This window comes from Nothobranchius furzeri, chromosome 6, assembly GCF_043380555.1.
Source record: "Nothobranchius furzeri strain GRZ-AD chromosome 6, NfurGRZ-RIMD1, whole genome shotgun sequence".
In the NCBI taxonomy this organism is placed as follows: domain Eukaryota; kingdom Metazoa; phylum Chordata; class Actinopteri; order Cyprinodontiformes; family Nothobranchiidae; genus Nothobranchius; species Nothobranchius furzeri.
The window spans coordinates 36061011-36075195 of record NC_091746.1 but is presented as its reverse complement, the minus strand read 5'-3'; the positions used below and the strand labels follow the sequence as shown (position 1 = coordinate 36075195).

At 43.3% G+C, this 14185-nt stretch overlaps 2 protein-coding genes and 3 non-coding genes across 6 annotated transcripts in view; all 5 read left to right on the top strand.

The window, feature by feature from the left end:
• The window catches only part of mfhas1 (multifunctional ROCO family signaling regulator 1), a 36368-nt gene extending 28013 nt beyond the window's left edge, over positions 1 to 8355 (top strand). The window contains exons 2-3 of the mRNA XM_015974466.3: positions 1621 to 1892; positions 7253 to 8355. Of these exons, the coding sequence (XP_015829952.3) occupies positions 1621 to 1745 (125 nt within the window). The 3' untranslated portion in view covers positions 1746 to 1892; positions 7253 to 8355. The remainder of the gene's footprint in view (positions 1 to 1620; positions 1893 to 7252) is intronic.
• A 1576-nt stretch (positions 8356 to 9931) lies between these two features.
• rpl17 (ribosomal protein L17) lies at positions 9932 to 13986 on the top strand. Of its 2 annotated transcripts, none has more exons than XM_015974476.3 (7): positions 9932 to 9993; positions 10413 to 10462; positions 10643 to 10683; positions 11865 to 11999; positions 12164 to 12262; positions 13502 to 13693; positions 13906 to 13986. In XM_015974476.3, exons 2-7 carry the CDS (start codon positions 10423 to 10425, stop codon positions 13951 to 13953), a joined length of 555 nt encoding a protein of 184 aa, XP_015829962.2. In that variant the 5' UTR covers positions 9932 to 9993; positions 10413 to 10422; the 3' UTR covers positions 13954 to 13986. The 2 variants fall into 2 exon arrangements, with proteins under 2 accessions (XP_015829962.2, XP_070408259.1); XM_070552158.1 differs by lacking the exon at positions 9932 to 9993 and adding an exon at positions 10176 to 10205.
• On the top strand, positions 10499 to 10565 carry LOC129164508 (small nucleolar RNA SNORD58). The gene has a single exon (XR_008564077.2). It is a non-coding gene; the product is annotated as a small nucleolar RNA SNORD58 (small nucleolar RNA).
• LOC129164507 (small nucleolar RNA SNORD58) lies at positions 12035 to 12102 on the top strand. The gene has a single exon (XR_008564076.2). It is a non-coding gene; the product is annotated as a small nucleolar RNA SNORD58 (small nucleolar RNA).
• LOC129164509 (small nucleolar RNA SNORD58) lies at positions 13774 to 13839 on the top strand. The gene has a single exon (XR_008564078.1). It is a non-coding gene; the product is annotated as a small nucleolar RNA SNORD58 (small nucleolar RNA).
• Positions 13987 to 14185: the final 199 nt, after the last annotated feature.

Genomic DNA, 14185 nt, shown 5'->3' with positions numbered 1-14185 from the left:
TGTGGAGCGACAGGGTGGGATTAAAGGCTCTTTGTGAGGCTGATCTTCACAACCTCCTCCCATTCTCAGAACCACATCAGACTGATGTTCTGGTGCCACGGGACAAATGTTGGCACCCTGTGTTTTTAAAGAAATCCGTTACCTCATCTGATTTGGCTCAGAGCCCCAAAACTACAAGAGCCTCAGTCTGAGAGGAAGAAGAGGTGTAAAACAGTGAATATCAACTGGAGAATAATGCAGGGGATTATTGACAATATTCACATGTTTAGCTGTTATTTAACACACAGATACACAAGCTCTACCTCATAAGAAATGTGATTTATCAAGGTTTCCCGTCATAGAAGATATTTTTTTTTTACCTGTAAAGATGGTACAACCGTTAGTTAATCCACCAAGCTCTTGTGTTTAGTTTGTGAGCTTCGTTTAGTTGTTTGCAGCAGCTCTGGTCTTACCTCAGGACATCGTTTCCAGCTTTAGCGGAATGGCCCTGTGAAATATTTAATGTTTTTCATTTTGTTTACATCGTCTTTTCTGGTCGTATCTCCAAACCTTCTGGGTTTTTCCACGGAACACTGGTACTTCCAGCCTGCTGCTCAGAGCAGGTGAAAGAAAGAGGGTGAAATCATGAGTCACCAGATCAGAGCAGGATTATCCTTCTCCACCTTTAGGAGTCTCATATCTGTTGTGAAAACCATCTCTGGTGACCTGAAGTGAACCTGTGACTCTCCAGCAGTGCTTTCCTCACTGTGGTGATATTGATGCTGCACCATAGCTGGTACTTTCGGTTAAAAGAATACCAGATTAAAAAAAGCAGAAAAATATTAGATCTCTAAGAAGTGAGACAAAACCAGCTTTAGGGATTGTCTCCTGCTGTGTATTAATCTGCTTCAGGCCTGATTGTAAAGACAAAGGAAGAGGAGGGTGGTGAAAGTGGGACATGTTGACTGCTGTCCATCCTGCAGCTTGTTTTTGTTTTCTGCCTGTGAGAGGCTCTGTGCGGGGTGTGTGTGTGTGTGTGTGTGTGTGTGTGTGTGTGTGTGTGTGTGTGTGTGTGTGTGTGTGTGTGTGTGTATGGAGTTGCACACACAACACCGGAAGTATTTGTGCCCTGAGTTTTGGCTGACAGGCAGGGTTTAAGCTGTGGCTTCAGTAAAATTATAGGGAAAAAATAGCAGACATAGAGTTCTGCATTAATCTGGTAATCTGATTTTTATTGACTATATGTTTGCAGTAAAGTTGTCCTTAGTATTTTTAATGTTTGTTGTAAAATGTCCAGGCATGTTTCAAAATAAGTATTTATAAACTAAAACTCCAAGTGAAACATTTTAGATGACCTAAAATCACAGAACTGAGTTCTCATCCTGGTTGTCAGGACAGCCCCACCCCACCCACGGAACTCCTTCTTGCCTTGCATGAGTCAGTGTTAGTGTCGCCATCTAGTGGAGACAAAGAAAAGCTCCAAGCATCATATTGAAGTTGGAGCTGAGGATGACTGAACAACCTGAAGTTGTTACTGTGTTTGTGGTTATAATGGTTTTCATCGTGGAGTGGGTTTTATTCCCAGTAGAGTCAGGTCCACCTACCTGGTGCCCGCTTCACCTGCCTGTTGTTCTGTTGCAGGTGAGCTGCTGAGCCAGCCGCGACCGGACGGTCTGACTGAGATCATCTGTCCAAAGAACGGCTCCGAGCGGATTGATGTGGCCCTGGTTTACCCCCCCACTCCCACTGCAACCAGCCCAAAGTGATACCTGACCCACACCCCCTCACCCCAGTATACACACACCACCCAATCTCTCCTGCAGTGTCTTCAGTGACTGTCTCCTTCTGCCTCCGTCCTCTGCTCAACAACATCAGCTTCTCTCCGTCAGCTGTTCTTCTCATCACCACCTCATGTGAGTGCCTCTGTGAAGCACAATGAAAATCTAGCACAGCCAAATTCCTGTTCCTCAATCTTGTTTCCTCATAGAGTCCTGTTTCCTCGGAATCCTGCTCCCTCAGTCAGAGAGTTCTGCTCCATCAGAGTACTGTTCCCTCAGATTAATGTTCCATCAGAGTACTGTTCCCTCAGATTAATGTTCCATCAGAGTACTGTTCCCTCAGATTATTGTTCCCTCAGATTAATGTTCCCTCAGATTATTGTTCCATCAGAGTACTATTCCCTCAGATTAATTTTCCATCATAGTACTGTTCCCTCAGATTATTGTTCCATCAGAGTACTGTTCCGTCAGATTAATTTTCCATCAGATTATTGTTCCATCAGATTTCTCTGAGTTACTTTGTCAGGGAAACCTTAAAGCTAAAATGGCTAGTCTGCATGAGAAGCTAGTTTAAAATATGTTACGCCTCCTAACAATGTTCTAACGTAGTATTAGGGCTGTCACGGTAACTGCAAAAATGAAATATCGCAATATGAAGAAACCCACCGCGCTGCATCATGGTCCACCGCGATTACTGAACTTGATTCAACTCAATGATGCATGTTGAGAAGGATGGCTGCACTGGTATCAAAACGAAACGTTACTTCGCTCCTTTGGGAGCACTTTGGTTTTCAGTACGTCAGCTGCTGCGCAGCCAGAGTCCTTGGCCGAGACAGAGCTGCCACCAGCGGCAAAAATAATAATAAACGTTCGGAGACCTGCTGAAGTCCCGGACAAGCACTGCTTCTGCAACCGTCCCGAAGAGAGTTTGAGCCGAGCTGGAGCTCACTCGCTACCTGCAGGAGGAATGCATCCACCCTAAAGAAAACCCCCCTGACATGGCGGAGCAACAACCGGGAGAGATTCCCTTTGCTCGCCTGTCGCACGCAAGTACGTGTGTGTTAGTGCAACGAGCGCACCATCTGAGAGGGTTTTCAGTGTTGCTGGAAATGTTGCCACCCCTCTCAGATCCTCTCTCAAAGCGCATATGGTTAACATGCTGGTTTTGCTTGTGGGTAACAAGGACGTGACCGAGCTATAAATCACCGTCATTCGTGTGTGTGAAAGTGAAATGATAGTGCCCCGCGCCCGGTACATGTAATTTTTTTATGCTTGATTTTAAACAACTAAACAAAATGGGGACTTGTTTCTTATTTGTTAGATGCTGCAGCCAAATTTGCATTTAAAAGTTTAACCATAGGCGTCATTTTAACCGGGGACGCCGGGGACATGTCCCCGGCAAAATTCGTGATTGGCAGCTGTGTCCCCCCCCACTTTCAAAAAATGCCTGCTGATGAGGATTTTTGTTTTACCTGCTCAGATCTTATACCAGGGGTCGGTAACCTGTTCCCATCAAAGAGCCATTATTACCCATTTCCCACGGTAAAGAAAACACCGCAGCAGCCGCAGCGTTGCGGGCGGGGCCTACCCTCAGACAGCAGAGCGCTGCTCACAACAGGTGACAGCAGCCGGGGGCATCGCACCCGTGGGGGATTCAACACCCACACTTTTCCAGCTGTTTTGCTCACCTCCACACCAGTCTGGTTTCTTTACGTCGCACTCACTCTGTTTGCCTCATCTCCTTCTTCACCTCCCGCTTCTAACAGCCGATGTCGGGTTTCCAGGAGAGCAGGAGAGGGAGGGACGGAGGAGCTCGACTGAATTCATAATTTTACATCTTGACATTAGCTGTACAAAGTCTGAGTTTGATCAAGTGAAGAACAACAATTTGCAGAGGATTATAACAGGCGCAGCGCCAGGTTTTCATTTTTGGGTGGGCCATGGTAATTCTGGACGGACCTTAATAAGCAGTGACTTAAGTGAAGCAGGCAGGTCGCGCTAGAAAATGTCGTTTAAAAAGACGTCATAAATGTTTTCCCCGTCATTTTTATTTCTAAAATATGAAGTAAAAACTCCCAATTTAATTTTCATTCATTTGTCATTAATATTTAGTCTACAACCGTGCGTTAAGTGGACCAACTTCCAGTAAACGCAAAGCATCCAGTCCACCTCTCCAAATGCGTAAAATGTGCATCAGCCGCTAGGCGTGCCGCGCGCACCATCAGCTGATCAGCCCAGACAAGAGCAGAGCAAATAGAGACAGAATAGAGGATAATTGTGTCTGGATGTGGATGGAGATTACATTTTACATCAGCCTGATCATCTTTTAAATACGTAACCCATCACCTGTCTTCTATCCACGCTATCAGCATTATTTTAATTGGTGTGTGTGTGTGTGTGTGTGTGTGTGTGTGTGTGTGTGTGTGTGTGTGTGTGTGTGTGTGTGTGTGTGTGTGTGTGTGTGTGTGTGTGTGTGTGTGTGTGTGTGTGTGTGTGTGTGTTTCCACATCAAACACTGGTCTAACCAACCAGACCAGCGTGTCCAGTAACATATTAATGTTACAATTAAACTTGATTAACCCCAGAGCCGTGCGCACTGCACTGTACTGACTGTAAATGAGGGGGAAACGATTTAATCGGATCCTTTTCTTTTCAACATGGTTTAATGTAAAGTTTCATTCAGTACAAACTTTAGTTACACCAATTTAACGAGACAGAGCCTGGATTTGTATTCTGAACAGTTTAAACATGTTTAAAACGGAGACATGCGTGACGCGTCTAAAATTCGCACCTGCTCCGCTATTATGGAAATTAAACTAACAAGATGAATAACATGAAATTATTTTAGGCACAGACAACATCCCCCACACTTTTGAAAAGCTTGCAACGCGCCTGATCGCTCATGTACGTCTTAATTATCTTTCATTAGACGATAATCAATAAAACAATTTATATAAAATGGATACAGAAGTTGTAACCCGTCTCTGCCTTCAATTTTTGGTATTTTTCACCCTGTTGATGGTTTTACTGAGCAGGTGCCACTTTTGTCCTATGTTTCTTTTTAAAACATGTTTAGACTGTTCAGAATACAAATCCAGGCTCTGTCACGTTTGATTGTTGTAATTAAACTTTGTAGGTGGGGAAGGTCAGAAAGCAGCTCAGAAGCGCCGATATGATTACGCACAAGCGTGACGCGTCAACCCGGTCTCACAGTAAGACCGGGTTGGAACTGTTCAGGTTTACGCAGACAATCTTTACATTTAGAATTAGCATACAGATGTAAAATTAATGCAGTAAAATATAAAGCTTTTTATTTAAATATCCATTCATTATTTCACAAGCACAGAGAGCCGCATCAGAAGGATGGAAGAGCCGCATGCGGTTCCAGAGCCGCCGACCCCTGTGCTAGCCTACTTTATTGTCCCCAGCAATTTTTAAACCCCACTCAAGTGTATGGTTAGTGTCCCCAGCAATTCTGAAAACAAACTGACGCCCTTGAGTTTAACCTTCTCCTGAATTTAGTTGTTTTTAAGTTCAGTCGGACTCCGACTGTCGGAGAAACAAACGTTACTGCGATCTGTGTTGTTACTGCCCTTTGATCTGCATTCAGTAAAGTGTTATAAAAGAAGGCACGGCAATTTTTAACCTTTTTTAAATGTGTAAACATTATGTTTAGATAGTACTGCAATAAAAATAAGTGCTGCAATAATATCGCACACCGCAATATTAAGCCACCCTGAATCACCGCAGGGGGAATTCCTCAACCGCGACAGCCCTACGTAGTACAGCTATAATTATTTTGTGGAGGTTGAAATAAAAGAACCAATGATTGGACCTTCCAGTTGTCTGTCTTGCTAAACACTTCCCTGGGTCTTCCACTCATTATGCATTTGTGCATTTACAGCAGAACACCAGTGGTGTGAGAGGTCCTGGGCTAAATAATATCAGAGAAGGAGATCAGACGACTGCTACCACTTCTACTTTCAGATAATCTAACAGAGTCCCCCCAAAAAAACATTTGAGGTCTCGGACAATAAAAGACGTTTGGACGTAGAAGAATGGCAACTAGTGTTTAGTGCTCTCTCGTTTACTCTGGTAATGCACGTTCTGGCATCAGGCGGACGTGGCCTAGCTGACAGGAGAGGTGAGAGTTCTATGACTTTGTGTTTATAAGCTAGCTTGTTTTGCAGTTTGAAGTTTTTTCAGCTCCAGTTTTCCTCAGACTCTGGAGCACATTCCATCCCTCTGGGATTTCAAACACAAGGAATGTTAAGTTCTAGTGAAGCTTAACTCTTTCGCTGCCAGCGTTTGCTCATCAGTAATGCCCTTCGCTGCCAGCGTTTCTCACCGTTTTTACTGTTTTTTTAAGAGTCACAGAACGTTGCGCGCTAGCATGATGTCGACGCCAAAACAACCAAAACAACTAAAACAAAGCAGAGACTCACCTCTTACATCAGGAAGAATCCGCACGTTTTGAGCGTTATCCGTTCTTTCATAATCCGTTGTTGAATTGTGATCGGCAGAAGCTTTTCCAGTTCGCGCCTCACTTTTTTTACAGCAGCAGCCCAAAACGATCTCCTAACACATGGATTTTCTGCTTCCTGATCACATGACATGTGATGTATGCGGATGAAGATCGGCTTTAGAGCTGAGATGTTTATTCTCTCAGTGCGGGGGCTCGTTCGACGCCCACACAGTAAAACAATGCAAATTACGACTTTAGTCGTCAATGGCACTGACTGAGTTAAGGGAAAAACTGAACCACCAAATACCTTGATTTATCTCTTCACAGCCGAGTGACTAACTTATCTTTTGATAACCTGACATTAAGTCTGTAGCAAACACCTGAGTGTTTCAGCCTGAGGTTTACAAACATGCTTAAAAGAACGCTAACATGACTCAGTCAGGAATGTCCGAGATCAGACCAGTGTCACCCTGGACACACTCTCTCTGACTCGCTCCCATCTGGCAGGAGGCTCAGATCCATTCGGACCAGAACCTCTCACCACTAAAACTGTTTCCTCCCCTCTGCCCTTGGACTCATGAATGACAGTCGTAGACCTGCCCACTCCAGCTGCTTAGTTTCAGTCGCATGGCCCTGTGTTGTGTTTGCACCTGGACTGACCCGTTCTGACCAGTGCCAACCCTGACTTGTATAAAGTAGCTGCTTCTCTAATTGCTGGTTCCCTATATACAGTAACTATCCTTTCATTGTGTTTGTTTCCTAATTGTAATTTTGCTCATCATTTATCTTTTCTTGCATCAAGTATTGCAGCAATTTCCTAATGATGTGATTGTCGTACATATGGCAATATAACCCTTCTGGTTCTGATTCTGATCAGCCAACTGGACCCCAGTTCTCACTCAAGATGAAGTCAGTGAGAAAAACATCAGCATTAAAGACGAGACAAAACAAACATTGGTTCAGTTTTCCATCCAGCTGCTGATGGGTTTTTGCTCCTTTGATGTAACCCGAGTGTCCTCTTGTGTTGCAGGTTGTTGGCGTCTGATTATGTCCCTTCTGAGTGAGCACATCATTGTGGAGAAACAAAACAGAACCATCTAAACGAAGAAAAGACACATCTTCACCAAGATGGAGCGTCTTTTCCATGTTGACCTACATAACGAGACATTTCCCTCCCAACAGTCAGATCCAAACCGAGTGAGGACAGAGCAACAGAAGCACATGTGACTGGCAGCTGGTATTAGGACCATCCATGTTCGTGTGACATTGTCCTGGCTCCATAACGTTGAAGTTTCCGTCCACATGTTTAGATGTTAACTCTGGTTTTCTTCATGGTAAAACTTCAGTTACCTACTGGTGCTACGTTGGGATTCATCAACCTCAGACTGGGAGAAAACTCTCTAAAATGTGGATAGTTGTTGTTTCCTCCTATAGATCTGATTCATCCTTCTGCCTTTGGGACAGACCTGATCACATCTGCGTATGACTGAACCTGTAATACACTTCATGAAATGTCATTAAAGGTTTAACAAATTAAAGTTAAAGGTCATACTTTGTGTTTTCTCTTAGGCTCATTCTGCCTCTCATTTGGGCCATTAGAAATTATGTGAAAAAATTCCAAAAATGATCAAACTTGAGGGGAAAAATGGCTCCTATAGCAACTCAAACAATGTCAGTGTGAACCCTGTAGATGATGGTGTGTTCTGCTCAGTTCCAGACTGACTGGATCCACATTCTGTAGTTTTTCTTGGTGATAAACAATCCTAATCTTCCTGCACCTGTTGGGCTGCACTAGATGAAACGGCATTCTTTAATTTAACGGGAGACCTTAAATGCCAAGTGCTTTGATCCACAGACGGTTACCGCCGCCGCTGACAGAACGGTGGATCAGGTTCTGACCTCAGGACCATCAGGTGTTCCAACCAGAGATGATTTCAGCAGGAATAAACTGAAATTTGCAGGTGGACTTGTTTGTGGATGTAAATAATATCTTTATTTTTCTATGAGGATGTTTCAGCGGTGACATATTTACAGAGCAATGTGCATGTCTGACTGGGCGGGTGCACTCTGGGTTTTATATGTAGCTGCTTTCAACATGAATGCCAAATAAACACATAACTGGCTTTAACAGTTCCTATGATGTGTCCGTGCGTTCTTTACTGCAGATGACAGAATGAGTTCAGTAAAGGTTTCATTAGAGTTCAAAAGGATGTCATAAAGATGCTGCATCGTTTCACTAATAGCGGTTTAATAGATACAGGATGCATCCCGGTCATTCTGGCATCTTTTGAGGAACTGCTTTGTTTAAAACTGAATAGACTTCCCTGAATACTTATTATTGTAGGTCCATACACATGCTCGATTAATATCCATTAAACAGTTTTTTCTATAAAACAGAATCTGTGCAGCAATTAATCATTTACCTAAAAAATGCATCAACAATAAGATCTCGCAGATTCATTCATGTAGAATTTTGACTGCTTATTTGTGAGAAAGGTCACAGGGAGCAGGCTTCCGACTCCAGCAGTCACCAGCTGAGACGGGACACCCTGGACAGGACAACAGCTCATCACAGGGACGCACACAGAGCCAACAGTTCACTGGCACCTTTTGCCCCGTGGGATGAAACTCATGTATGAGAAGAAAAAGCAAACTCCACACAGAAGTTTCCAGGATTTAAACCCACAACCTTCTTGCTACAATGCTACCACCCATGACACCTTGGTTACCTCTATAGGTAACCAATATGTCCTCCTACACTCAAAGTAAGAAAATCCATCAGTTTGGAAACATGATGTAATTTTGGACCCAGTTTTCATACAGCATTGATTTCTTGTTATTCTAAATCAAATAAATATTTGTTCTGTTAAGAAAAAGGAAGCTGCACCGAATACTTTTTCTATATTAGAAAATTATGTTACTGAATATCAAAGTAAATGTATTTGGAATGATGGTTGGTTATTCAGCCTCCTGCTCAGTGACTGCTGGAGATAGGCACCAGCTCCCTGTGACTATACAGAGATTTGAGACGGAAGAAAAGTTGAAAGATGAAGAAGTTTTGCATTTTGGGAATTAGAAGTTGAAACGTTTGATGGAATCCTCTCAATAAGAAGAAGATGAAGAATACATTTTATTTAAAAGCACCTTTCAAAACACCCAAAGTCACTGTACAAGATAAAACACAATATCGTAAAATACCACAGTCAATGTTTGATTTCTCTCAGACTGTTTTTGACAGAAGTGTATTCTATAATAGGTTTAATTTCCTGTCGGAGGTTTGCTGTCTATTTTTTATGCAAATTACCCTTAATAACAAAGTAGATTTTTTATGTGTCTTGACCCATCAGAGGAAAGAACAATAATACAGACTGTATAATACAGGTTCTGTTTTAAAATTGTGTTTAAACATTAGGAAGGAAGCTGCTTCATCAGCTAACTTAAAACGTTTGATTTAATAAGCAAGGATAGATAAATATGACTAATAAGAGCAAGAAAGATGCCACATGATCGTCTTTATTATGGCGTTATTAAACCTCGAAGGCGTCTCTTGTGGAATTCTAACTGAACAATAAATCATATCACAATAAACAGTCATATAAATCTCAGTCATAGAGTATTAAAATGAGCGACTGCAGAGGTCTGACGAAAACGCACTCAGAGCGCTTGTTGAGCACCACCTTCTCCGACCAGCAGGGGGCGGTGAACTGGACTGAATGCAGAAGAAGCGAAACGCGGACCCCGGTACTTCCTCTTCCCCCTGCGGCCTCAGAGGTGAGCATTACTGTCTTCTACATGAAGAGAATAATCTGTCCATAATCCTTATGAAATCTGCACCATCGTAGTTTTTGAACGGCTGCGTTTTATCCGCTGAGAATAGATGGCTATATCGGTGTAATATTGTTATGTATAAACGCATAAATTATGAGTTGGCTTTAGTATTTGCGAGGACACCGACTTAGCTTCTGCTGCTCACCGCCATGTTGGTTCGTGTAAAAACTAAAACCTGGTTTTTAAAAAGACGTTTGCTCTTTCTACTATGATATTTCGGGTGTGATGTGTTTGCTAGTTATTCCTGTTCCCTTGTGGTTTTGGGAACCATGTTTATTAACTGAAAGCTAGCCGGATTTAGCTAGGCGTCCCGGTGAACTGATGCAGGTTGTGTCATGTTTAAAACGTATGTGTGTTTCCAGGTGTCTGAAAATGGTCCGCTACTCTCTTGACCCGGAGAACCCGACCAAATGTACGTGAGTTTTCGGCTAAGTTTGTCTTATTTCTGTGGCAGTGATGACTTCTTAGGACACCTTTGGATTAACCATGAAAATAGCTTTTAATGTCTGAGCTACAAGTAGTAGTAGTACCCATTCGGTGTCTGAGAGCCGCAGCAACTGTTACAGAGGTCTGGTTGTTCTTTTTGTTTCAGCATGTAAGGCGAGGGGCTCCAATCTCCGAGTTCACTTCAAGGTAAGCTGTCAGTTCATCTGTTCAGAGATCAGCAGCTTTCACTCTACAGCTCTCGCTTCTATTCAGTTTAGTTAGCATGGTTTCAATAAGTAAACGTCCTTTCTGCACACTTCTGATCACATTATTTCACTTGATGAATATACTGCACAATACAAATGGATCTAATTGCAGTGGCTTTTTCCCTCTGCTCACACCTGGATCTATGTGCTGTCTGTTAAATGAGAGGATGTCTTTGGTTTATTTTCAACAGGAGTGGTGATTTTAGTCTGAGCTCAGCCAAGACCACTGTGTGTTGATGCTTTAGTTTTATTTCAGTTATCCTCTGGTTTATTCTTCCAAAGTACGTAGATAGTCACCGTGTGTAGCTGTGAGGTCGTTCATCGGCTCACAATGCCAAGATTCTGTTCTGTGTTTGGTTACAAAAAGAATAAAATCGTAAACCAGGGAGACGGACATACTCATGTCCTTGTGTGCATCCTGACTGAAACATTGACGTCTATTTCTTTTGTGAAAACTGGAGAACTGTTGACCACAAAGCAGTTCATTGATACCCTTGATGATATTTCTATATAAAATGCTTGGTTTTCCCATGCCTGCGTATGATAATGCCTCTTAATTGAAATGAGACCCTTGCTGCTGACATAACTGACTAGACTACGTAATTTCACAGCAGTTCATACAGATAATTTCCAAAGCTCACACTCCATTGTATCATTTAAGTATCTTCTCGGTGGTCTTGATCCTTGGTGCTGCACTTTGTTGCCGGTAGTGATAATAACACCTCCAAATGGTCCCAGAACTCTAGTAAAGGACACGTGTGGACCTGATGGTGGTGTAAATGATCAGAACATTACATTCTTTGTGAGATTAGAGTTTTAAGATGGTAACACCACAATTTGGTCTTGTGTACATTTGGGCTAGCTGTTAGCTCCTCAGTCCTGAGACACAAAGGCTGTTTCTCCAGAGGCCACTAAGGAAGCCGTCCCCATCAGCACACATGTGGTGGAGTTTAAGGTTATAGAACTGAGACTCTTGTGGTCTAGAGGCGATTGATTTGAAGTTTGGTCAGTCTGTTAAACCATTATTAAAGTTATACTTGTGTGTATTTGTGGACTGGGCTGGGGCACTTTGAACGGAGGTCTTGTTGAGATGTGCTTTATTAAGTTGACTTTCTCAAACAGAACACTCGTGAGACGGCCCAGGCCATCAAGGGCATGCATATCCGCAAAGCTAACAAGTACCTGAGGGACGTCGTCGTCAAGCACCAGTGTGTCCCGTTCCGTCGCTACAACGGTGGCGTTGGGCGCTGTGCTCAGGTGAGAGCTGCTGAAGTTAAGAGTCAGGTTAAAGGCTGCGCTGATGACCATCTTAGGACACCTTTGGATTAAAGATGAAACAAATCCGTATGATCTGAGCAGCATCATATTATTCACTTCTTGGGCTGGAAGACGCATTTTTCTGAAAAGTTTGCTGTTTGCAGGCTAAACAGTTCGGCTGGACTCAGGGCCGCTGGCCCAAGAAGAGCGCAGAGTTCCTCTTGCACATGCTCAAGAATGCAGAAAGCAACGCTGAGCTGAAGGTGAGTTCTCTTCTGTGCCTTTCTGACCGCTTCTCCGCACCCAAGCGCATCAGGGTTGTTAAGCTGTTCATAAAACCCCCAGGCTGCTAGTTTATTTCACTTCAACCCAAACAGATGTTTTAGAAATGTATACTTCTCTGATTATTCTAACTTTAGATCCACTTAAGAAAAGGTCTTCCTTGTTCTGCCCATTGTTTAGTGTCCCATGTCCACATGCAGCCACTCTGCTGGTGGACATAAATCAGTCCTAAGCTCTCACAGAAGACTTATCTATTTACTTTTGCTGGAGATTTTATACACTCTTCTACATATAGATGTCTAGGTGTAAAGCCTAATTAATACTTATGCGTCTGGACGCCATCATCCGTTCTTGTGAGCATGCTGAAGAGCCCTCGTAAGGATGGGCGGAGTCAGGATGCCACTGTCGTCAACAGCAATGCCATTGCGCCCTCAAAAGCAAAGAGACGAGGGTATTTAGCAGCAGACACAGCTGATTGAAGAATGCCTTGCAGAAAAACTCTAGAAATATGAATGTTTTAATCACCTGTGACTGGAGGAGTAAAAAAATGCGCAGCACGCGTGGGCATGGACAGAATTGACAGGAAACGTGGGTTTAGAGGTGGTGAGTGCATGAAGAGGCTAAGGAGGATGAGGGACAAATTTATCCTTTTTAAAAAGTGTCTTAAATACAAAAAACACAACAGTAAATGCACTATCTTGGAGCGGATATCCAACAGGATACCACAGAACAATGCTACGCCTTCTGTTGTCCTGGCGGGGAATTGCTTTGCAACACTCCCCAGGAGACAAGTCGGCGAGCAAAACATCTGTCAGTGTGTGTGTCTCTCCCTCGTGGAGCTGACTCAGAAGTATACATTAGGCTTAAGCGTTTAAAATGTTGCTAAATCCTTGGTTTACAGGACCACAGCTAGACAAGCTTATGTCCTTGTTGACATGATGGGTCCTGTTTTTATAATGAAACATCAGACCTCTGTTGTAGCAGAACCATGTTGGCCCACAGTCAGTCCCCTGGTTTCCTACTAGAATTAGATCTAGGAGCCTTGTGTGTTTAAACGTTAGGGCAAAGTGCAGTTTAACCTGTGGTCTGTACTCCATGGACATCAGGTTGAGACCATTTGCTTTTCTGCTGCTGCAGAAGATAAAGCCCATGGGCTCCCTCGAATCTGTCTCTCCAGATGAAACGATGTGGTGATGAGTTTGGTTTGTTGGTGGTTTCAGGGTTTGGACGTAGACTCTCTGGTCATTGAGCACATCCAGGTCAACAAGGCCCCCAAGATGAGGAGACGCACATACCGTGCCCACGGTCGCATCAACCCTTACATGAGCTCGCCATGCCACATCGAGATGATCCTCACAGAAAAGGAGCAGATCGTCCCCAAACCGGAAGAGGAGGTGGCTCAGAAGAAGAAGGTGCAGTAGATGAGAGATCTGTTGGGGAACGAGCGATGTTCTGATCACACCAACATTCTGTCTGAAACTAAGACACTTGGTTACACTGATGACTTCTTAGGACACCTTTGGATTCTTGATGAAAACAAATTAAGACTCTGAGTAACTGAATGTTGAAACTGTGATTACTTTTAATCACTAATGTTACAATAATGAAGTGTCTCTTTTTGCAGGTTTCACAGAAGAAGCTGAAGAAGCAGAAGCTGATGGCGCGCGAGTAAATTCTAATAAAATGACAACATGTTGTAACTTCAGACCCTGATGTGGTTCTTTATCTTGCCTGAGCTAAATCAGGATGTTGATGTTGGAGCTCCTCGATCCTTAGGCAACACACCATGCTGCTAACACACTAAACACCAGAACAGGGTGGGTTGGTAGCAGTGGTTCGGTGAGTGTGCGATACAGGCTGACCAAGAGTTTCAAAGGATTATAGAAACGCAGCTGTAGCTCAGC

Coding starts and splice junctions, on each gene's coding strand:
- rpl17 (XM_015974476.3), top strand. CDS start 10,423: ATGGTCCGCTACTCTCTTGACCCGGAGAACCCGACCAAAT. Junction 10,684..11,864: donor ATCTCCGAGTTCACTTCAAG/GTAAGCTGTCAG, acceptor TTTCTCAAACAG/AACACTCGTGAGACGGCCCA. Junction 13,694..13,905: donor AGGTGGCTCAGAAGAAGAAG/GTGCAGTAGATG, acceptor CTCTTTTTGCAG/GTTTCACAGAAGAAGCTGAA.